The sequence below is a fragment of the Haliotis asinina genome, chromosome 1 (assembly GCF_037392515.1).
Source record: "Haliotis asinina isolate JCU_RB_2024 chromosome 1, JCU_Hal_asi_v2, whole genome shotgun sequence".
NCBI classification, from domain to species: domain Eukaryota; kingdom Metazoa; phylum Mollusca; class Gastropoda; order Lepetellida; family Haliotidae; genus Haliotis; species Haliotis asinina.
The window spans coordinates 103,997,310-104,023,951 of record NC_090280.1 but is presented as its reverse complement, the minus strand read 5'-3'; the positions used below and the strand labels follow the sequence as shown (position 1 = coordinate 104,023,951).

Sequence of the window (26,642 nt, the reverse complement as noted above, 5' to 3'; positions counted from 1 at the left end):
TGCCTTAGCTTGTATTTTATTGTTCTTACCCAACTACAGTTGATGTTTTGATGAAAGTTTCATACTGAAGTTTGGTCCAACAAACATGTCCAAGACTCCCTCTCATGGCACCTGGGAGTCATGACACCTAAATTGTCATGTCTAGGGCAAACACTGCATGAGGGGTCAAGGGATTCCTATAGCCCTTCATACAGCCCTTTATTCAATCTTGATGTGATGGCAAGAGCTGGTTTGAAAAACCTACATGGGCAGCTACATGTAGGTTCACCCAGACACAAAACGGTGCATCACTGTGTTAGAGAAGTCTGAACAACTGCCACCATTATGAGTTTATGTAAACTCATCAACATGGCGGCTTCAGCTGGTTCTTCAAATACTGCATGACCTGATGCATCAGCTCGCGACTGTCTCCGTCCCGCCACACCATCTCGAGTATCACCTCTGGCTGCCCAGCATGCTTCTTCAGGTTCACGTCACACTTCAGGATGTACCGCTTCTTGCCATCGGAAGTCCCCACATCTGCTTTTTTCACTTCTGTCTTGATACTTGCCTCAGATTCTGATTTGGTCAAGCCATCATTTCCGTGTTTGTTTGTATCACAACTGTTTGATTTGCTATCATCGGCTGGAACTGATTCCGCATCTGCGTTTTTCACAATTTCTGTTTCCTCAACAACTTTGATCCTTTTGCTTTCACCTGATTCTTCTGACAGAGTAGCTGGTGCCTTCCTCTTCCTCTGTGCAGAATCTTCAACACTACTGTCCTCATCCATATTGTTGTTGCCGCTGACATTGAGACAACCACTGTCATCACCTCCCTTCACCTCATCACCAAGCTTGTAATGTAGGACAGGGACATCAGTTGTGGAGCGGGTAGAGTTGTCTGCCCCTTCTCGTAACTTCTGTCGACGTTTACGTCTCTGATTAGACCAGGTGTTTTCATGTGCTATAACCGCAAGGCTGGCAAAGCCCTTGTGACATTTCTTCTCTCTGTGCTGAATCTGTTTAATAAGAAAATGATCACATAAGTATTAGTTATCATTCTGAATATTAATGTCAATCATCAGAGAAAAACAGTTACATTCCACACCACTTTGAATAATATTCAAAATATACCAGATAAGAGCACAAAGTGATTTAGATCTAAGATGGCTAACCAGACTTGTGAAACCCATAAACATGCGTACAGCAGACAGCCTTACACATATAATCAGGAAAACTGGAGTTTGAGCCTGCCACCACAGATTGCTGGCATGCCTATGGGAGGTGCAACTCTGTACAACAAACTACAGTGCCAGAGACAACCGGCCACAATGACATTTAAAACCTTGAATTCCAGCAAGACTCATCTTAACATGAACTTTAACACAAGAAAGACATATTGAATTTCAGACTTTGATTTAAAGGCCTTTGAATGAAAGATCACAGAAACAACGCATAGTCACTTGAAACTCATCATGTGTTTTCTGAACACAAAAAATGATTACAGATCCTTGACTGCTGGACCCTGGATCTAGAGATCATTCACTTACAGATGCAGGATTCACAGATCCTCAACTGATAGACCCTGGATCGAGACATCGTTCACTTACAGATCCAAGATTTACAGATTCCAGACCTAAATATTCTAATTCTACCACATTTAAATATTCTAATTCTGCCACACCTAAATATTATAATTCTACCACACCTAAATATTCTAACTCTACATTTACAAATCCTTTATAGGCAAACTCTACATTTCCAAATGCTTTATGTGCAGATCCACAATTTCTACTTCTGAGATCAACATGTCTATCTATATATATATATATATTCCACGCATTCACCTGAAGTCCGTCAAGTATAGTCTTTACATGTCTCGTCAGATTTGGCACATCATAGATAGCGCCACCAGCTGCAAACGGCACAATGTATGACAGAGGGGGTTTTTCATTCTTGGAGGACTGGAAGGGAGATTTCTGCAACAAGAACATGACAGCTGACCGGGTCATTTCTGTGATCCAGTTTACAACATACTTCACATCCAGCCGTAGAAGAGTCAGTTACTTGAGGTAAGGTGAGGTGAGGTGAGGTGAGGTCAGGTGAGGTGAGGTGAGGTGAGATCAGGTGAGGTGAGGTGAGGTGAGGTGAGGTGAGGTGAGGTGAGGTAAGATGAGGTAAGATGAGGTCAGGTGAGGTCAGGTGAGGTGAGTTTTACACCGCACTCAGAAACATTCCAACTATATGGATGCAGTCTGTAAAACTTGAATCAACTGCATAAGCATCGAACTGCACAAGTTGGAACTGATGAAGGTCAATCAAATCTGACCTGATCCTGATAGTTGCCTCTTACGACAAGAATGGTCGACTTTTGTGTCAAGTATGGGTTCGTGAAGACCTATCCTACCCCAGACCTTCACAGGTCAGAATTGTGGCAAAGATAAAGAGCAGACAGGAAGATGGAAGCTGACAGGTATTAATCAATAAGAAAGGGAAGTCCTTTTGTCTCTGAATTATTTGTCTGCACCAGAAATGTATTAATCTTAATAACAATTATTGTTGTAAGGGAGTAAAATGATTTAAAAAATCATTTGTATATATTTATTTATTTCCTATGAATGACGTACTAATTGTGTCAGAAGACAAACAAATCTCAGCATATATTTTCTCAAATTTTAACCATTTACTCAGAAGTTCAGCCATTCAATTAGCTTCTTTGTCTACATATTCACAAATGTTGCAGTTGTAGTATGAACAACATATATCCATGTCTACAACATAAAAATCATGTCCAAACAATTATGCAGAGAACTTCAAACTTCAGACTCTTCAAAACCTCTGTCTGGTCCTGTCTCAAAATCACAAAGGGGTAGACTTACTGGGAAGACAACACTTTCATCAAATGACCAGGCTATGCCCCACCGCATTGTCTTGCCCTGACAAAACTCTGTAGTAGCGTATTTGGGAACCTGGAAAGAACATTGCAATTAATAAATGTGTCATGAATGTTCTTTCGGTCAAAAATAAAACAAAACAGCTCTCATTTTCTTTTCCCACAAAACTATGCAAACTATGCTACTTTTGTGGAGAGCAAACAATAATGACTGCAAAAATGTACCCAGGATGCAATTTCTTTATTATCAACATTAACATGTACCCCCTCCAACCCATCAACATCCACCTGTACCCCCTCCCACCCATCACCATTAACATGTACCTCCTCCAACCCATCAACATTAACATGTACCTCCTCCCACCCATCACCACTAACATGTACCCCCTCCCACCCATCACCACTAACATGTACCCCCTCCAACCAATCACCATTAACATGTACCCCCTCCCACCCATCACCATTAACATGTACCTCCTCCAACCCATCACCATTAACATGTACCCCCTCCCACCCATCAACATTAACATGTACCTCCTCCCACCCATCACCATTAACATGTACCTCCTCCCACCCATCACCATTAACATGTACCCCCTCCCACCCATCACCATTAACATGTACCCCCTCCCACCCATCAACATCCACCTGTACCCCCTCCCACCCATCAACATTAACATGTACCCCCTCCCACCCATCAACATTAACATGTACCTCCTCCCACCCAACACCATTAACATGTACCCCCTCCCACCCATCACCATTAACATTTACCTCCTCCCACCCATCACCATTAACATGTACCTCCTCCAACCCATCACCATTAACATGTACCTCCTCCCACCCATCACCATTAACATGTACCCCCTCCCACCCATCACCATTAACATGTACCTCCTCCCACCCATCACCATTAACATGTACCTCCTCCCACCCATCAACATTAACATGTACCCCCTCCCACCCATCACCATTAACATGTACCCCCTCCCACCCATCACCATTAACATGTACCTCCTCCCACCCATCAACATTAACATGTACCTCCTCCCACCCATCACCATTAACATGTACCCCCTCCCACCCATCATTAACATGTACCCCCTCCCACCCATCACCATTAACATGTACCTCCTCCCACCCATCACCATTAACATGTACCTCCTCCCACCCATCAACATTAACATGTACCCCCTCCAACCCATCACCATTAACATGTACCCCCTCCAACCCATCACCATTAACATGTACCCCCTCCCACCCATCAACATTAACATGTACCTCCTCCCACCCATCACCATTAACATGTACCTCCTCCCACCCATCACCATTAACATGTACCCCCTCCCACCCATCAACATCCACCTGTACCCCCTCCCACCCATCACCATTAACATGTACCCCCTCCCACCCATCAACATTAACATGTACCCCCTCCAACCCATCAACATTAACATGTACCTCCTCCCACCCATCAACATCCACCTGTACCCCCTCCCACCCATCACCATTAACATGTACCCCCTCCCACCCATCAACATCCACCTGCACCCCCTCCCACCCATCAACATTAACATGTACCCCCTCCCACCCATCACCATTAACATGTACCCCCTCCCACCCATCAACATTAACATGTACCCCCTCCCACCCATCACCATTAACATGTACCCCCTCCCACCCATCAACATTAACATGTACCTCCTCCCACCCATCAACATCCACTTGTACCTCCTCCCACCTATCACCATTAACATGTAGCCCCTCCCACCCATCACCATTAACATGTACCTCCTCCAACCCATCACCATAAACATGTACCCCCTCCCACCCATCAACATTAACATGTACCTCCTCCCACCCATCAACATTAACCCCCTCCACCCATCAACATCCACCTGTACCCCCTCCTACCCATCACCATTAACATGTACCTCCTCCCACCCATCACCATTAACATGTACCCCCTCCCACCCATCACCATTAACATGTACCTCCTCCCACCCATCACCATTAACATGTACCTCCTCCCACCCATCAACATTAACATGTACCCCCTCCAACCCATCACCATTAACATGTACCCCCTCCAACCCATCACCATTAACATGTACCCCCTCCCACCCATCACCATTAACATGTACCTCCTCCCACCCATCACCATTAACATGTACCTCCTCCCACCCATCACCATTAACATGTACCCCCTCCCACCCATCAACATCCACCTGTACCCCCTCCCACCCATCACCATTAACATGTACCCCCTCCCACCCATCAACATTAACATGTACCCCCTCCAACCCATCAACATTAACATGTACCTCCTCCCACCCATCAACATCCACCTGTACCCCCTCCCACCCATCACCATTAACATGTACCCCCTCCCACCCATCAACATCCACCTGTACCCCCTCCCACCCATCAACATTAACATGTACCCCCTCCCACCCATCACCATTAACATGTACCCCCTCCCACCCATCAACATTAACATGTACCCCCTCCCACCCATCACCATTAACATGTACCCCCTCCCACCCATCAACATTAACATGTACCTCCTCCCACCCATCAACATCCACTTGTACCTCCTCCCACCTATCACCATTAACATGTAGCCCCTCCCACCCATCACCATTAACATGTACCTCCTCCAACCCATCACCATAAACATGTACCCCCTCCAACCCATCAACATTAACATGTACCTCCTCCCACCCATCAACATTAACATGTACCCCCTCCACCCATCAACATCCACCTGTACCTCCTCCTACCCATCACCATTAACATGTACCTCCTCCCACCCATCACCATTAACATGTACCCCCTCCCACCCATCACCATTAACATGTACCCCCTCCAACCCATCACCATTAACATGTACCCCCTCCCACCCATCAACATCCACCTGTACCTCCTCCCACCCATCACCATTAACATGTACCCCCTCCAACCCATCACCATTAACATGTACCCCCTCCCACCCATCACCATTAACATGTACCTCCTCCAACCCATCACCATTAACATGTACCTCCTCCCACCCATCAACATTAACATGTACCCCCTCCAACCCATCACCATTAACATGTACCCCCTCCCACCCATCAACATCCACCTGTACCTCCTCCCACCCATCAACATCCACCTGTACCCCCTCCCACCCATCAACATCCACCTGTACCCCCTCCCACCCATCAACATTAAGTAGTATATACAATGGGGGTTCTGGACCACTTTCAAGAAATGTCTCTACAAAGCCTTATTTACTAAATAAGGCTTTGGTTGGGACCTTAGATCTTGCTACTATTACCCCTACTACAAAAAGGTTGGGTGTCTATGAAACAGTTTACCGTGTATTGGTTGGAGGTAACACTGTGCCGTACGGTACGATCAATAATTCTTCTCTTACAAACCCCCTACCCGGCCCATCCCTCAAGTAGTACAAGTTAGGTTCGTCGGCTTTCATATCCATTTTATCTATGTTGTAAGTTTTGACTGACCATATAGGATCGGTGGCCCGCTTACGGCTATCGCCCTCGTGTTCCCCTACTACTTAACGTTTGTGCCTATGTCATGTTTATATCGATGAAACAGTTTAACGTGAACCGCCTACGATCTCTTTGGTGTTCATAATAAAGGCTTGCTGGGCTTTTTGTATCCCCTGTTCTATGTACTTTTTTTTCTCGTCCTCGCTGATAGCAGACTTACGAGACTTGGATCGAATATCTTGTTTCATTCCGTTATATTTTTTGAGTTCAGAGAGGATTGAACGAAACTCCTCTTCTGAGATCTTACTATCAGAGAGTGCCGTGGAAATACGCTCACTCACTGTGTTCAGCTTTGCTTCGGCCAGAACCCTGGTCTCGTCGTGTTTCAATGCCTTACGATTAAGTCTGTGTGATACTAACTTAAGCGCCAATCCTGCCAACCCTGCCACCCCTGCCGTTATTTCAATACCTAGCACTATAGGTGCAGCCACGATGGTAGCCAACAACCCAACGCCTGCCGCCCCTAGTCCCATGCTGGTTGCCATAAGGGTAGTGTCAGCCCCGTCCACGATATTGAAAGCTCTATTGTACTTTTTACATAGTGCTTTCCGCGTGTCACGGTCTTGTTCTAGTTGACGTTTCACATCACATAACTGTCTCAAGCGGAACCCATCTACGGTTTCCAGCGTCTTCGCTACTTCCTCTACGACTGGGTACAGACCCATCCTATAATTTATATTTTGAAAGATATTTTAATTGGGTTTCAGTTAAAAATCTATCAATGAATTTGAAGTCTACAAGTTCTAGACTACTAGTCAGGGCAATAGGTGAGAGGCTAATAGAATTTCCTGTTGTAATAGAAACCCCACGGAGGCTTATTAAATGGTTTATAGGACCCGTGGTATCCCGTTGTATAACAATACGACAATATTGGTCTATGTAAGACCAGCGTATTGACACCCCGGGTAAAATTTGGTGTACTATTGGGGAGGTTCCATGGAATATAGACGTAAAGAAGACTTCTATGATGAGGGTGAAAGGGAGGATATTCTATCAAGATTACTGCTAAATGTTAATTTATTGTTTGGATAAGCACTTAACCCCTTTTTTTCGTAACCAGTAGATGCTATGTGTACTAATGTCTTCTCCGGAATGAAATCCCCGGCCCAGATACCGTTGTTCTTAATCTTAGAGACAACCCCATTATTTAATGTGATATAAGGTGAGGTGAATGTTAAGTTGATCAGCCATTTGGGCTCTTTTAAATCTGGTAACGGCACCCGTCTGTACACGTTGTCTTTGAAGTGAAGGATATATAATTCATCTTCCTCACCAGGCTGATCGAATCCCTCCGTGTCTCCTAGGTCGTTAAGCGTAGTGTTGGGATGATGACTGGTCATTATTATACTATTACGATATAATTTCCAACTGGTTTTCTGATAATAATTCAGGGGTTAACTTCATACCCATGAAGTGTATGTTGTCAGGCAGGAAGATATTGATTAGTGATATCTTGTTTTCCACGATCACGTTGACCCCCTGCAGACTGGTCTTGGAGTCGACACCCACCCGCACGTAAACATTGCAAACTTGATACTGATGTTGTTTGCCCCACCCGAGTTTGATCCCCTTCACGATCTCGACATCATTCCCCGATGGTTCCCCTAGGTAGACTTTGATGATCAGTGTTGCGTTTGCCGTTAGACTCTCTAGTATCTTAACCACGCCTTCGAATTCAGACACCAACTGCAATTTCACGTTTTGTATGGCCGGTTTACTCGATAGCATGTGGGCTGCCACAGTGTGGACTGGGCTGACGACTACGCTACGTCTCTGAGTTGGGACGTAAGCCACGAGCAGGGTTCCATTGTTCACGACTTTGTTTAGGTGGTTGTCTTTGTTATCCGTGAACACGTAGGGAGAGACGAGTCTAATATTGATAAACCAGTTGTTATCGGGTAACAACACCCACTTGTCATCTTCGGTGAAGACGAGCATATATGGCTTGTTTCGGGCGACGGTAGTGCTCTCAACATCGTCTAAGTCGAACAGTTTACCCCCGAACGATGGGTATATTACCCAATTATTATCACCGGTGTTGACAAGGGTGTACTTAGTGTTGACTGTTGCTCTTGTGGTATCTACTATATCACTTAGGGTTCCACCGGAGGGGATTTCAACGCGTTTGTAAATGTTGTTTTTCAGTTGCAAGGCGTACGATTTACCATCTACTCCGGGAGCGTCGAAACCGCGTGTGTCTCCAAGGTCGGAGAGCCCGATATTGACGCATTTTTTAACTCCGGGCCCTTGTGCGCTGGTCATTTTACATGAAGCGTTAAGCTGAGGTATCCTATATTTACAGGATTATGATTTATATCTAACACCGATATTGTCAGCTCAGGTATGTTGCCCTGGGTTAATCTCTTATACTGCCGTGGTGAAAACGACTCGGTTCTACCGTCGTTGTATTTCTCAGTTTTCACCGGCACTGCTCTCAGTATAGTGGAAGGGTGACCTCCTTGAATGTTGTACGTTGTGCTCACCTGACTGAGATGAATGTACAGCTCTCGGTACGGTACTAGGTCGGGTAACTTCGTGCCTGTGACGGTTGTTGTCGGTTTTATCTCGTCAGGAGACATACCGAGTATCCTCGCTAATGGCCGGCCGAGCCTCAAGGAGGTTCTTCCGTTGTTGATTAACACCACTGTGCCGTTTGAGTCGTTCATCTTGAGTTCGGCTCCCAGGGGTTTGAAGACCTCGTCGTTTAGAGAGCACACGCTGTAGTAGCCGTCAGTTATCTGACTGCGAGTTCCACTGACGAACAGCTTATTGTTGCTGGCGTTGATGTTAGTCCATTGCGGTAGGTAGGTGATATCGCAGAGTGCGACTTCGAGTTGACCTGACGTGTTATCGATCGCGTGCGTCAGCTGAACGGCCTCACCGCTCGTTATTCCTGGAAGTGTTATGTACATGTTAGAGTATATATGCTCATTATATAATAGTTTTTAAAATGTATTCCCCTGGTGTGTTTTACCCTAAACTGGATGTAGATTTCTCCCCCATGAAGATCGTGGTTGCTCCTGGGTTGTATTTCAATGCCCAGTTTTTAGATGTGTTCGATCAGTATAAGCTTTCGGTGACTAACATTGAGGCAGTCCACGCTTGGTTCAACAACCCTATGCAGTTCTGGCAGAATCAATTAAACTTTGCCGTGTGGTGCGCTACAACGGGGTGTGGTGTGACATTGACCGACACTCGGCGTGGACCGCTGAGTCAGTCTGTGTTCAAATTCCACGTGTACTACCAGGTCAGACGTATCCTTAAAGAGATCAGCGTCCCCCTCCCACAAGACAGTGGGTGGAAAGCAATAAACAACGGGTACAAAAGACGGGCCTACGAACGTATTTGCAATGAATTCGAAATAAACCCGAAGACGGATTGGCGTTTGCCGGGCCCGAACCACGGGTTGGGTATTCCTTATGATGGGGGGCGACCAGTGAAAGAAGTCAGTGATGATTTACTGAAACGAGATATACTACGCCCGGACTTTGCTTTGTCGAGTAATGAATGGAGGGATGATCGTATGAACTTTAAAGGTGGGGTTGCTTTCACAGTCCAGAAAGTGGAGCAGTCAACCTCAGACGGGTGGAAAATGTTCATGCTGGACACGTCGAAATGATTCACTCGTGCCGGGGTAGTCAGGTTGAACGACTCGATTCGAACGTACGTGTGGGCGCTGTTGGGTGCGCAGTCGATGACGCGTTCCAACATCCTCGGTAAGGGAACTGCTTACGACGCTCAGACACAATTCGTTTCCAACGTTGAGGATGCTATCAATTCTCCAGTTGATCTCCCGCGGGCCATCGACCGTTACCAAAACGTGTTAGAATACGCCAGATCGAAAGTCAATTACGTGTTCGGTGTGGGGCTGTACATGGCTCCGAGTGATATGCAACTGAGAATAAAAAAAGTGGTGGGTTATAACAACAAAATAGTCATAACCACGGCGGACCAAAAGTTGGGTATCAACCCCGATATTAACACCCCCTATATCCCACACATCCCACCACGTGAAAAGGGTATAGTGGCGCCACCCCCGGAGTCTAAAGTTCATGTGCCCCCCCACACACCCCCATATACATGTGGGGGTACCCCCCTATCAGCAGCATATTGATAATAAAACAGCCTTAGTGGTTGGTGGGGTAACTTTGGGACTTATTTGGTTAAAGATTTCTTAGCCGCTACGTACACCAGACCCGCCACGGCGACGATGGCTGCCCACAGGTTTTGACTGAGCCACATGGCAGTTTTAGACAGAGCGCTCAACAACCACGAGACGATGCTACCCAGGATGCCGGGAAGGGCTTCGGCGGCTTTACCAGCCAGTTTAGCTAGGCCTTCCCCGAGTTTTTTTATCCAGTCTTTAACACCACCGCCACTTGGAGTTCCCCCGCCGCCGGCAGGCCCCACAGGGGTTCCTCCCACCAGTGACACCACCAGGGTTGATATGATGAAACCCAATGCAGTCAGAATACTGGCGATGGTGATCCCTTGCTCCCGGAACAATATCCGAATCCTGTTGGCTAAAGTTGTATCCTCATTCAGTATTCTATCGATTGTTTCCCGAATACGACTGATCTGGGATCGAAGCTGTTCACGATTCGAGGAAGCGGATTCCAATCGTGTACGTCTCTCGTCTTCTAAATCGCGTAGTCGTTCATTGATACGACGCTTCATATCATCGTTTTCAGTTTCGTTGAGTTTGTTTTTTTCCCTAGCGATGTGCTCGTCGATTTCGTTCAGTTTCCCCATGTTGTTCACGAGTTCTCCACGCACGCGTTTCACGGCTTCGTCTAAGCCGCGCAGTTCCCTTACCGGAAAGTCAAACCCCGGTAACGGTTTGTCCCAGTAGGTGCTCAACAGTTTTTCTATGCTGTCCGAGGCTTCTGTAGCACGCTGTGGTGTCATTTCATCTCTAGTGGTGAGGTGGGATCTGGTAGCTTGCAGATCTTCAACAACGGCCTTAGGTATTGCACCAACGTAATCATTCATGTTTAGATGTTCACGGATAAATTCGACACCATGGCGGCTGGCTAGAGTTGACAAGGCCAGTGGTTTTTTATTGCGCTTGTTAAAGAGGTCAACCTCTGGTTTAGACTTAAGGCGTAGAACACCCTTTGTATCAATAAAAAAATTATCAAGGTATCGGCCCTGTGGATCAACGTAGTATTTATCACTTCTTAAACTTTCGTAATAATCATCTACCGTTGTTGCTAAAAGTTCTTGGTTCAATGGTGAACTAGTAAATGAGGTCTCCTGCTCATCAGATGCCTGGGCACTAGCGCCCGGCATCTCCGTCATATCTATGTCTTCATTCATTAGTATTTAAATATATTTTATTTATATATAACAATGTACGGCAGAAAATTAGATCCTTTCAGAAGATTGAGAGAGCCATTAGGCACCAGAGCCGTGCGACAGTCGGTGACCATCACCAACAATCCCAGCAAGATAGACCAGAATCAAACTCTGCTGGTTAGATTTCCAAACCTTGGTGAGAATGACCTCATTGTACCAGGCACTGTTCGACTGGCATTCAATATCACGTTGACCTCCGACAACGACAAACGCGAGCTAGTGCGGAACGTGGGTCGAGCTATCATCAAGAAAACGACCGTCAAGATCAGCGGTAACGAGGTGCTGAGCATCGACGACAGCGACGTGTTTCACTGCTACAGGGATCTCTGGAAAAGCGAGGGAGAACGAGTCAATGATGTGTACCAGGGTATCAGCAAATCAACCCGGGCGCGCATAGGGTATGTCTTCACGCAAGACCAGCAAGACAAGCTATCGGACGGTGAAAAGGCCATCGCTCGAGCATACAGGAATCGATTCTGCGTGCCGCTCGACTTCGAGTTGCTCACGGGACACGCGCCGTTTTACCAGGCAGCGCTGGGTGATAGGCTCGAATACGAGCTCACGTTTAACGACTATAGCAAAGTAGTGCGTACGCCGAACGGTGATGAGGCCAGTTATGCCATAGACAACATCTCTCTGGAGTTCGACATGGTCACTAGCCCGGAGCTGGCCAGGCAGGTTCGAAGCCAGTACTCTGGGAAGATGGCTATCCTGTACGATCGCGTACTGAGGCATAGATCAGTCGTGCGAGATAAGAGCGACACTGTGTGGAATATCAACCTGAACGTGCCGGTGCGATCGATGAAAGGTATCCTGGTCGTCCCCGTGGAGTATTACGATCCATTCCGGAGGGACAGCGAGAAGTTTTTCAACCCCGAGATTGAAAAGGTGGAAGTGACCATCGAGGGCGTGCCCAACCAGCTGTTCAGTCATGGTATGAGACCACACCAGCAGTGGGATGAGATAAAAAAGCTACCAGTTGGGGACTACATAACAAAGGACCTGGACCTCGGCTCCGTGCAGATCGGTGAATACCTGACCACCAAGTATGCCCTATGGTTGGACATGCGATCCACGGATGATGATAAACTGCACGGTAGCGGGCGCCGTATAGATAACGGCAGTGAAGGGATAACCATCCAGATTACTAAGAAGGCTCAACCCGCTGGTAAGTTGAAATTATATCTGTACGTTATTATGGACGCGCAACTTAATATAGACAATGGGAGATTCGTGCAAGCCATCTACTGATGGGGGAGACCCCCGGGGGTACCCCCAACTACCCACTGACCCACACTGCGCCATAGTGTGCGGGCAGACTGGCTGTGGGAAGACCGTTTTCGTGTTGGATATGTTGGAGGGTTACTACAAGGATGTGTTCGATAACATCGTTATCATGTGCCCTACTCTGAGTATGAATAAAACGTACGCGCGACCTTGGGTGATGACGGACCCGGACGTACACAAAATCGACCCTGGAACACGCCTGCAGGACTGGTTGAAAGCTCTTCACGAGAAATTTAAAGGGGAACCGACGCTGTTTATACTGGACGACTGCAGCGCTAATCGCGAGATAACAAAAAAGAGAGACATGCTATCGTACCTGGCCTTCTCCGGCCGGCATGCAAATCACAGCGTCTGGGTGCTAACGCAGAAGTTCAACTCGGTGTTGAAAGACCTCAGGGAGCAGACGCGATGGGTGGCCTTATTTCACTGCAAGGACAGGGATTCGTTCGAGGAGTGTTTGAGAGAGAACGATGTGATGAGCAAATTAGAACGGGAACGGGTAAAGAAACAGCTCGCTGAAACTAAACATGCTAAGCTCGTGCTAAAGACCGACCAACCAGTAGCATATATAGTATGCTAAGCAAAGCTAAGCAAAGCTAAGCAAAGCTAAGCAAATGCTAAGCATAGTTATGATATTTGAAGTATTTGTCGTGTGCAACTTAACCTTCATTTCTCTGTGTTTTGTCTGCATCGGGTATTATATAGTTAAAACTAAATCTTACTTGTTATATTATAAGATGGAGTGTGAGGAATTGCTCGAACAGTTGGGGGGTACCCCCACTGGGGGTGTGGGGGATTCCCCCAAGCGAGAGAAACTGGTGGCGTTGGCTGTTGGCGGCAAAGCCAAACATTACTTTGGAGACTACACTCCTGATAAAATTCACAAAATGTCAGCCGAAGAAATCGATAAGCTGTACGCTAGATACGAGTCCCGGCTAGGAGCAGAAATGACAAAGACAATAGGATCGGCTATGACCCAGATATACACCGGTATTGTATCACACTTCCTTCCCATTCCACCAGAGCGCCGACTTTACCTGTGGGAAGACCTCGAGAAAGACCCTTTTATCGAACACGCCGTGAGCTCTATCAGCTGCGGGCTGTACCACAAATATGGTATGTTGTTGGCTCCAGTGACGGCGGCGATTATCACGGCAAAACATTGTCAATTTGAGAGAAAGAATAATAATAATAGTATAGATGGATGCTGCACAGGAAACCCCAGTGGAGGTACCCCCAACAGTGATGGAAGTGACTCCTTCACAGGAGACCAGGGAACCAGTGGGGGAAGTGGCCCCTTCACAAACAGTAACCAGACAGAAGAATCCTAAGAGAGTAGCTGCCGGTAAAAAACGGTGGTGTAACCAACATAAAGTGACCAACCCCCGACTGTTGTTGGCTGTAGGCGTAACTGCTGCCTTGGCTATCTCGTGGTTATATACACGTGAGGGACGTGAGGTGGTACCTGAGGTGGTAACCCGCACTGTTGGGGGTGTAGGGGGTACCCCCACCGTCGACCCGCATATCATGTTATAATTTTAATATTTTATATCATATACATAATGTCTGAGGGGAAAACATTCGTCAACGACGCATACCACGCCACAGTGGTCGCCAGTCTAGCCGTAGGGTACGCTAGGTTGACTAAAATGGTGCTTAAACAACCAACTATCAAGCTAGATTTCAACCTGCAGGATATGGGTATGCTCATAATGAACCTTGGTATGGCGATGGCCACAAAAGACATCCTAGTAAAACAAGGGATAATACCTGATAATATAATGAAATAAATATAGGGATGGCCACGATAGCTATGATGGTCGGTGGGGCGTTAGTGAATGCCCTGGCATTTTCCGGGAGTAATTTCCTCTTCTCGAAACTACGAGATGATCACGCGGCTGAAATACAGGAAGAAAGGAAGCGGCACGATCTCGCTACTGAGAAATTACAAAGAGCACAGGCCGAGTACGCTAAAAAACGCCTCCAGAGGATCGATTTTATTAACGAACAACTCCAGCGTGAAAACCATGCCGTTCAAACATTCAACGATGTTGATGAAGCAATGAAAGAATACTACCTACTAACTGGTAAACAATTGGAACCGCTCAATAAACCCACACTCGCTCAGTACTACACACCATCCAAGGGACAAATGAATCGTGAACTGGGCTTCATAGCGTTGGGTATAGCAGCTACTGCGTTGGTTGCGAAGCAATTAAATTAAAATACCTATATAAGTAAACATGAGACCCGCTCCATACCGATGCGAATACATACTTATGGGGAAGACCGAGGCCTGTGGTAGGAAATGCAGGAATCAGGGGTTCTGTTGTTTCCATATGGGAAGTCCTAACTACACGTGTTCTGTGTGTGGTATCGGGGTTAAAGGACACTACTGTCTATGTAAAGCTCACGGAGCGAACGTAGTCAGACATCAACTCATCTACGAGAATAAAAAGGGCTACATAAAAGAACGTAGGCGACTGCTCAAGATAGACTCCAATGCGTGAAAGGGTTATCTCCCTTTACTGTGAAGCAATTAGACATTGGTTCTCTTAGGTGTAAACACTATGTCTACTGTACGCGAGCTGAAGAGGGTCGCAAAACAGAGAGGTGTGATCGGGTATTCTCGAATGCGGAAGTCAGCATTGTTGAGATTACTAGGTTTAGAAGTCCCTCCTACGGTAACACAATTAAAAGCTCAAGCAAAACAGCTTGGATACACGGGTTATTCAAACCTGGGGAGAGCCGGGTTAACCGCATTGTTATCACATGCCCCCGTAGCAAAACCTCCCACTGTAAAACAACTGAAAGCCGAGGCACACGATTTGGGTTTAGGCGGGTATTCCCGTATGAGAAAACCACAGCTTGTAGAATTATTACGACATAATAGAGCTATTGACCTACAGTTCGTGCGCACTGAGCGCGCTGTAGGCAACTATTTGAGAGGTTGGCGCATGCACGTTGATAGAAACATAGACATTACAGATATCAAGCCTCTGATAGCTGATAAGGTCAACCAGGAACTAAATAACTTAGGAAGTATCAAGTTTCAGATCACAGTGAAAATGTCGCTCGATAAGCAGGTTGGGAGTACCACTGAGTATGTTCAGCCTTACTTCCGAGGTCAACAAGAGGTCGCCACACATACAGAGACCATTGATACATCAATCGATACCAGTTTTCAGCAGATACGAGAATACCTAGAACGCTACACACACTTGGGGTCCGGGTGGGCTGTAGATAAAATCGATAATGTCTATCTAGACATAGCTAACTACGTGCCGTTCAGAGGCGGGTCATACCTAGCCTTGCCTCCCTACTATAGGAACAAACATGCCATAGTAAACGTTAAGAATAGAGGAAACGATTGCCTGAGGTTAGCTATCAGGTCAGCCTTATTTCCAGCTGGCACTCATTCAGATAGGCTTTCTAGCTATCCCCAAGACGATGGGCTCAACTGGGATGGTATAGATGAACCCACCCCCATATCCCAGATCACTAAAGTAGAAAAACAGAATAATCTGGCTATAAATGTCTTTGGGCACGAAGGTAACACAACAATAGTACACAGGGTCAGCCCGGTGAAGGATCGCCAAGTTATCAATATATTCATGATCCAGCGAGGTGACAAGTATCACTACACATGGATAAAACACTTTAGCAGGCTGTTGTATGACCAATCGGCACACAGAGAAAAGACCCACTTCTGTGAACGATGCCTACATGGCTTCACCCGAGCTGATTTATTAGAATCCCACCGGGATGATTGTCAAGGTGTGGAGCAGACGGCCATACGAGTCGACATGCCTAAGGAAGGTGATAATATCCTAAAATTCAGTAACCACAAGAACCAAATGTCTGTGCCTTATATCATATACGCCGACTTCGAAGCCTTAGTGGCTGCCGCCGGCGAGGCTCCCAGTGGTAGCTTCACCCACAAGACACAAGAGCATAAAGCCTGTTCGTTTGGATACATTGTCGTCCGTTGTGACGGGGAAACGAAAGCTCCGGTAGTGTATAGGGGGCCTGACGCGGCTGAAAGGTTTCTAAAGTGTTTGCAGGAGGAAGAAAAAATTATTAGGAATGCATTGTATAAAATCCGAGTCGACAGGCTAGCCCACGCTAGTAGCACTAACTGTCACGTGTGTGACTCACCACTTAACGGTGATTCGGTGAGAGATCACTGCCACATAACTGGTAAGTATAGAGGCGCCGCTCACAACGCGTGCAACCTCAAGCTTAAAATCAACCCTAAGACAATAAACATCCCCGTTGTCTTTCACAACTTGAGAGGGTACGACTCACACTTGATCATGCAGGCCATCGCAAAAATCGATGGTAATATAACGTGCATCCCCAACAACATGGAGAGATACATCTCCTTCAGCTTAAACGGACTTAGGTTCATTGACTCGTTTCAGTTCCTCCTGTCGTCACTCGACAGTCTGGTCAAGGCCAACAATACCTTCCCTATCACCGATCGATACACAGACGCCGAGACTAGACCCCTGCTTATGAGGAAGGGTGTGTACCCCTATGAGTACATGGATAGTTGGGTCAAGTTCACCGAGACCAGACTACCCCCTATTGACTGCTTTTATAGCAAGCTGAATGAGGCGTCCGTCTCTTGAGATGATTACTCACACGCGACTAACGTATGGAATAAACTGGGTTGTAAGAACCTGGGTGATTATCACGACCTGTACTTGAGGACAGATGTACTGCTGTTAGCCGACGTGTTTGAAACGTTTAGGCGGACGTGTTTAAAGCAGTATAAACTCGACCCCGCATGGTATTACACCAGCCCAGGTCTGTCGTGGGACGCCTTGCTTAAAAAGACCGGAGTTAATTTGGAATTGCTCACAGATTACGACATGCACCTATTCATTGAGAAAGGCTTGCGAGGTGGGATTTCCATGGCATCCAAACGATACGCTAAAGCAAATAATCAATACGTGAAAGGTTACGATCCTAACAAACCAACCAATCACATTCTCTACCTAGACGCAAACAACCTGTACGGCTGGGCCATGAGCCAGTATCTACCTACAGGGGGATTCGAATGGGTACCACACGTTGATGTTATGGGGGTTGCACCAGATTCGAACAAAGGGTATATCCTCGAGGTTGACTTAGAGTATACCAAGGAATTACACACATCACACAACAGCTACCCCCTGGCCCCCGAACGTATGAGGGTTAACCCAGACTGGATGTCTGAGTACCAACATAACTTGTCAGGTGGGCGTGTGACAGACGTTGAAAAACTCGTGCCTAGCTTAATGAATAAGACCAAGTACATCGTTCACTATCGCAACCTACAGCTGTACCTGTCGTTGGGTATGAGGCTGACCAAAATACACAGGGTGCTCATGTTCGACCAGAGCCCATGGATGGAGCCCTACATCAGAATGAACACAGACCTACGAAAAAAAGCCACCAGTGATTTTGAGAAAAATCTCTACAAGCTCATGAACAACTCGGTGTTTGGTAAGACTATGGAGAACCTGAGGAAACGCGTGACCGTGAAGCTGGTTCGGTCGAGTGAGGAAGACAAGCTCAGGAGATTGATAGCCAGTCCGGCATTCAACCGTAGTAAGATATTCACAGACAACCTGGTTGCCCTACACATGAAGAAAAGCCACATAAAATTCAACCGGCCTGTTTACGTGGGGATGAGCATCCTCGATTTATCCAAACACCTGATGTACGACTTTTACTACAACGAGCTCAAGAAACAGTACGGCGACAGGTGTGAAGTGCTGTACACTGACACGGATTCCCTGCTGATGGAGATTCGAACCGAGGACGTGTACGAGGACATGAAAAAACACCTCGATTTATACGACACCAGCGACTACCCTAAGACCCATGCCCTACACAGTACGGTAAATAAAAAGGTCCTAGGTAAGATGAAGGACGAGTGTGCTGGCACGCCCATAGCCGAGTACATAGGTTTGAGACCTAAGATGTACTCCATACTGAAAGCCGACAATAGTGAGATCCGGAAGGCTAAGGGGGTTAAGAAGTATGTGGTGAAACAACACATCAAACACGCCAGATTCAAGGAAGCCCTGTTCAAGACCCGTACCTTTAGGCATAAAATGAACACACTTAGAAGTGATGGACATAAGATATACGGACTGACTATAAACAAGACGTCCCTGTCGCCTATGGACACGAAACGTTGGATAGCTATTGATGGGATAAACACATACGCGTATGGACATGAAAAAATTTGAGGCTATTTACTACAGCCCGCGTGGGTACTGGAAAGGAGCTAGCGCAGTAGATAAGCTAGCTAAAATAGCGCGAGTACCCCCGGAGGAAGCCAAAGCGTGGCTTGAAAAACAAGCCCTGTGGCAGATCTATTTGCCGGCACCACGCTACGTACCTAGAAGGAGGTTCGGTATTAACATACCTAATAGCGTTCACCAGGCAGACCTACTGTTCCTACCCCACGACAAGAGGTACAAGTATGCCTTAACCGTAGTGGACGTAGCCAGTCGTTACAAGGAAGCCGAACCCTTGACCACGAAAGATTCGGCCCAGGTAGCCAGAGGATTCGAACGTATATACAAACGCAGCCCGCTGACGTGGCCAACAGAGCTGCAAGTTGACCCCGGACGGGAGTTCATGGGTGCCGTGTCACAACTGCTAGCCAAACACGATACAAAGGTCAGGCGTGGCACGGCCGGAGCCCATCGCAGCCAAGCCATAGTTGAGAGATTTAATAGGACTTTGGCTGAGCGCTTGTTCGGTCATCAGTATGCTAGGGAGATGGCCACCCCTGGAAAACGATCGACTGAATGGGTCACGAGGTTACCCAAGGTGGTGTCGGCAATCAACCATGAAGTCACCCGTCTCACCGGTAAGAAACCGGCAGACGCTATCAAACTAAAATCAATAGTTGCAGAGTCGGCCGCTCCATTGCGTGGGAAGGAGAAACAGATACCAGATAGGGTCCTAGTGAGGTATCTATACCAGCCGGGGGAACACGAGGGCGATAGCCGTAAGCGGGCCACCGATCCTATATGGTCAGTCAAAACTTACAACATAGATAAAGTGGATATGAAAGCCGACGAACCTAACTTGTACTACTTGAGGGGTGGGCCGGGTAAGGGGTTTGTAAGAGAAGAATTATTAATCGTACCGTACGGCACAGTGTTACCTCCAACCAATACACGGTAAACTGTTTCATAGACACCCAACCTTTTTGTAGTAGGGGTAATAGTAGCAAGATCTAAGGTCCCAACCAAAGCCTTATTTATTAAATAAGGCTTTGTAGAGACATTTCTTGAAAGTGGTCCAGAACCCCCATTGTATATACTACTACATTAACATGTACCCCCTCCAACCCATCACCATTAACATGTACCCCCTCCCACCCATCACCATTAACATGTACCCCCTCCCACCCATCAACATTAACATGTACCTCCTCCCACCCATCACCATTAACATGTACCCCCTCCAACCCATCACCATTAACATGTACCCCCTCCCACCCATCACCATTAACATGTACCTCCTCCCACCCATCAACATTAACATGTACCTCCTCCAACCCATCACCATTAACATGTACCCCCTCCCACCCATCACCATTAACATGTACCCCCTCCCACCCATCACCATTAACATGTACCCCTCCAACCCATCACCATTAACATGTACCTCCTCCCACTCATCAACATTAACATGTACCTCCTCCAACCCATCACCATTAACATGTACCTCCTCCCACCCATCACCATTAACATGTACCCCCTCCCACCCATCACCATTAACATGTACCCCCTCCAACCCATCACCATTAACATTTACCTAGTCCCACCCATCACCATTAACATGTACCCCCTCCCACCCATCACTATTAACATGTACCTCCTCCCACCCATCACCATTAACATTTACCTAGTCCCACCCATCACCATTAACATGTACCCCCTCCCACCCATCAACATCCACCTGTACCCCCTCCCACCCATCAACATCTACCTGTACCCCCTCCCACCCATCAACATCCACCTGTACCCCCTCCCACCCATCACTATTAACATGTACCTCCTCCCACACATCACCATTAACATGTACTCCCTCCCACCCATCACCTTTAACATGTACCTCCTCCCACCCATCAACATCCACATGTACCCCCTCCCACCCATCAATGTACACCTGTACCCTCTCCCACCCACCAACATCCACCTGTACCCCCTCCCACCCATCAACATCCACCTGTACCCCCTCCCACCCATCACTATTAACATGTACCTCCTCCCACCCATCACCTTTAACATGTACCTCCTCCCACCCATCAACATCCACCTGTGCCCCCTTCCAACCTATCAACATATACCTGTGCCCTCTACCACCCATCAACATCCACATTTACCTCCTTCCACCCATCAATATCTACCTGTACACTCTCCCACCCATCAACATCTACCTGTACCCCCTCCAATCCATCAACAAGCACCTGTACCCCCTTCCACCCATCAACATACACCTGTACCCCCTCCCACCCATCAACATCCATCTGTACCCCCTCCCACCCATCAACATCCACCTGTATCCCCTCCCATCCATCAACATCTACCTGTACTCCATCTCATCCATAAACATCCATCTGTAGTTTCTGCAACAATCAACACCACCTGTATGCCCTCCCACCAACCAACACCTACTTGTACTTCCTTGCACCAATCATTACTCTCCTGAAGCTCCCCGTCACCAATCAACACCCACCTGCAGTTTGCGTAGCTCCTCCTTTAAGGGAGGTATGCTGGTCTTCTTGCCAAGCATGGTGGTGTACACCCTGTACCAAGACATCATCAAACTACATTTCCACAACTATTCTTCCACAATGTCCACAAACACTAAACACAATGCCTTATTACCTTCTGTTTCATAACAAAATGACACTAATATATTCATGGATAAAGTGTTCTTCACAAATTTGTAAATCACAATCACTTTGCTCAACATCCAAGATAATAGATAAATCTCTCCAGTACACAAGTTAAGTGCCAACTAAGATTGCTAAAGATAAAAACACTTGTGTGTTTGTTTGTTATCAAACAGCACATTCAGCAATATTCTCGCTAAATGGCATTCATGACCAGACAATCCAGTGATCAACATCATAACATCTGTGGGGGACTGATCATCTACCTTACACTGGTCCTCAGAGATGCTGAGTCAGCGATCAGCTGTTTGACAAACATCACCTCCCCTCCAGGGGCGATGCTCTCCTTTGGGCTGGCAGTGCTGACAGAGCAGGGTTCGCTACGGTCAACGCTGCGGGAAGTTGACACTGCCTGTGCCTCATTGTGGTCCGCGAAGAAAGGAGGATTACACATACAGAAGTCGTAAGTCACGTCCAGATCTTCATCTAAGAGTGCTCCAGTAATCAAAGCATCTTCTGTCACTTTCTTTACTGCAACCATGATAAAGAGGGTTAAAACATTTTCAGTGTAAACTAGCACATAAATGGACAGTTTAAATGAGGCTACACTTTAGTGGCAAATCATGTGACTGACATCATGAGCACCAGAACATGCGCGAAGATACAGTCTGAACATCCCAGTTCATCAAGAATAGAACTGCAATTCACATTAAACATAATAAAATATTGTGAGTGAAAATTTACTGAAACAGATTAAGTCATTCTTCACATAAACCAACAACTGTTTTGTGAGTGAATATTTTGTTATTCTGCTTGTAGCAATATTCCACCAATATCACAACTGGAGACACCAGAAACCGGCGTCATGCATTGTAGCCAAAAGGGGAATCAAATGCAGATCTTTGGCGTGATGAATGAACACTTTCACCACTGGGCTACCACTCCCAACAGAATCTTAATAGTCACATGACGATGAAAGAAACGAAAACAAACCTGTTATTGCTGAAGTCAGACTATTTTTCAAAACATTCTTCTTAGCATAGAAGACATTTTGAGCATCGATATCTGTTGCAAGGAAGGACCATTTGTTCATCTTGTTACCTAGTAACGGATAAACGCAAGATGAACCAGTACCTGAAATGGACAATGTGAGATAAAGAATCCCTGACTACCACATCACTTGAATACTTCCTCACTTGAATACATCACAAAATACAGTTACTTGAATACATCACAAAATACAGTTACTTGAATACATCACAAAATACAGTTACTTGAATACATCACAAAATACAGTTACTTGAATACATCATCATTTGAATATGAGGTCACTTGAACGTGTGGTCACCTGAATGGTCAGAACACTTCATGCAAGCACATGAATTTAGCATCATAATTGAGAATACTGGGGTGCTGACCCATATCCCCTTTTAAATTTCATTCCTGCCAAATCATGTATCATCTGGACATATACTCCTTATCTGATAAGGATTAGTTTTAACACATTTCTTTCATTGTATCTGAACATACTGAAAAGCATATCAAACTTCTAAAAAAGCCACTCAAAGAAATACCTCTTCCACATTATATTTTAGGGGTGATATGGACAGAAGTCTTGATACAGTGCAGGTACTGTCGCAAGGAAACAAATCTAAAATATGAGAAAACCAGGTTTTACATCTATCTGAATCATCACTCAAAATGCAAATTGCTCATTTCAATGCAGAACTGAGCACACAGATTTCAGGTCACTATGTCTTACTTACCAATATCGATTCCTCGAACACCAGTCTTTTTCCTTCCAATGATATCTTCAACCCACAACAGGTAATTTAGTCTCAGTGGGATAGTGGGAACCAACCGATCCTGAGGCAACTCCACATCAAGGTCAAAGTCTTCCTTCAGCAAAGTTTTTGTGAGAATTCGCAAATCTTCAGGGTTCTTGAAGTCAAGGAACACCTTGCCTGCTGTGTCCTGAATAACATGGCTACGAAACTCAGGGTACTTGCTAGCCAGAAGTTGGAAGTCTGGTTTCTGGCGCCTGTAGGGGTTCCGTGGGTGCATGTACTTGTTGAGGGACATCTGTGAAACACAACAAAGAATACTTGTGGCAAACCTTTTTGGTTCATCTCTCAAAATGACTGACAGGAAGTCTGATAATGACTGGGAATGTTCTGATGGAAAGAGTTCCGCCAGTACCCCCTCTTATTAAATTGTAACTTTGCACCAGTAGTCTTTCCCCTGTGTAATATTCCAACACTGAAACAAGTTCATTGATAGTTTTTGTTTTATACCCATTCTAGTTTACTGAATGTGAGCTCAAGTAATCAATATTCGCGCACCTAACACGTTTCGGAACGGTATGTGGAATTAACAAGGCATATGAAAATCAATAATTATACAAACCTTCATCAATATAAAATGGGTATAAAAGCACACGTCTCAGCATTTGACAAATCGCTACGGTAGCGGAACGAATTGATTTGATCTTGAAAAGTCATATTAATTGCTTTTACTTAGTAACTTTTCATGAAAAAGTGTTGTAAAGATGTAAGCGTAAGCCAAATTTTGTTTTGCTTAAACACTGCTGTTGCTATTAGTCATAGGAAAATTTCCCTACAAACAGCTTGATGTTCCTGCACCTCAGGGGAGTTAACCCTGAATGCTTACGTAAATGTTCTCAGACAATTAGGCAGAACTGGACTGGCTCATGGTGTTTTAACACACCTAAATTCTTATTACAACAAATCTCATGCACATGCAAAACTCAAAAACAACTTACAAGGAAGTTCTGTCAATACATGTTTATTCTGTGATACATTAAGTCAGGCACCTACACACCAAATGGCCACAGATGTACTTGCCACTGGTGACAGGTTTGTTTCACATGCTGTCCGAAAATATACAATAGTACAAAGTTTCTTAAATGTAAAGTTATTAACAGCAAACAATATAAACGGAGACTTCGTGTGATGACGGGTTCATGCTGATTTTACACATAGCCATAACAGCCCTTCATAGCAAAACACATTTCTCGTGCAAGCGGATGTCCAAACTGTCAAATCTCAAGTTCAGACTCACACACGTGTCTGACAAATGACCAAGCTGACCCTCACAAGACAGTACACTGTCAACATCTGCAGTTTTACCTGGGGATGTGTGCGCCAAAATGTCAGGTTGATCATTTTCTTCCCACTGACGATTTAAATAAGGGTTTCAATACAAATTCCCGGGCTGCACAAGTTTTTCCCATAGGCCTCTCTGACACATTCGAGCTCAGCATGTTTCATGAGCGAGCCTTGTACCCAGATTGTAACTAATGTATTCAGTCGAACACACACATTGCTTTCGGGCTAATGTTCAGGCAAAACTTCATTAAATAAGGATTGTGTCTGAAATGGGCTTCCACAATTATTTTACCTGTACAGCATCCCATTGTCTGGGGTCATGACCTCTTAGCAATACCATTTACCAATACAGATGACTCATGAATGAAAACTATTTTCTCGGGTTTAGTTTCATTTTGATGTTTCTGCGTTAGTGCAGAAGAGTAAAAATATGTTTGCTGGAAAACTTTGGATGAAAAACTCTACTTTGAAGTTGGTGATTTCCAAATTGTGAGAGCAGGAAAAAGATGACTTCTTGTTTACAAACACAAAATCTCACGTCACACTTTTTTGCGACGTGGCTGCGTAAATCCAGAAGTGACAGGTGTGCGAAAATAGAGGTTCGCAAATTTACATTATGCCAGGATATATTTAGGGTGAGGTATGCATTTCAGTTTGTAATTGATTTTTGATGGCGGTGGTGGTAAATGTGGAGCTCTTATCGAAGTCAGATACCTTACAATACATTAACTGGTCTCTGCCGTAGTGTGTAGCTACAGTCTTCGAAGCTGTAACCACTGTCCTTCTTTTCTACTGCGGACCTACTAGTTGTTTTTCTTACAATTTTACGATTTCTACTCTTCGCCGTTGGGTCATGCTGTTTAGAAGCATAAAAGCTAAAGAGTAGAAATTTGCATTCGGTTATTTTTGTCAATTTTGCAATAGGAATATAATGGTATGAGTGGAGGTATGGGCTAGAGTGCAATATACCGGGCGCGCTACCCCGAGGACTGCTGAGGACTTGCTAATGAGCGCGGTGCTGTATCCTTAGCCCTTTCGGCACACCCTCCTAGATCCTTAGCCCTTGGGCACCCCCTTTCTAGATCTTAGCCCTTGGGCACCCCCCTTCTAGATCCTTAGGGTTAGTGAGTAAAGGTTAGGGTTGGCTTCACTTTGGTGCGAGTATATCCATCCGATAAAGTCGGGAAAACCCCAAGTGCCCCCGGTAAAGCGCACTACTCCCGAGGTATGTAGACAATTGACTCATGGTGATACCCATGCTTGGAAAACGAAAACAAAATTTAAGTAAGACACACAACTTTACCTTCAGTCACTCACAGACGATTTGACAACCGCTGAAGAACATAAGAAAATTTATACCAAGCCAAACCTAATATACATGCTGTGATGAAACCACTAGTAATAACTCATTTCTTGATAAAACGTTTACAGAACGTTTAAACTCTTTCAAAGAAACATGAGTGAGCCGCCATTGGATCCACGTGACATCACTTCCTACATGTGAATCGCATCACTTCCGGA

The 26,642-nt window shown here is 45.7% G+C and overlaps 1 protein-coding gene across 1 annotated transcript; it reads right to left on the bottom strand.

The window, feature by feature from the left end:
* LOC137257653 (U6 small nuclear RNA (adenine-(43)-N(6))-methyltransferase-like) lies at nt 1–26,636 on the bottom strand. The gene is made up of 8 exons (XM_067795008.1): nt 26,425–26,636; nt 23,760–24,075; nt 22,987–23,127; nt 22,260–22,524; nt 21,834–21,903; nt 2,861–2,950; nt 1,829–1,960; nt 1–1,000 (listed from the first exon to the last, which is right to left on the bottom strand). Exons 2-8 carry the CDS (start codon nt 24,073–24,075, stop codon nt 344–346), a joined length of 1,671 nt encoding a protein of 556 aa, XP_067651109.1. The 5' UTR covers nt 26,425–26,636; the 3' UTR covers nt 1–343.
* Between the last annotated feature and the right edge of the window lie 6 nt (nt 26,637–26,642).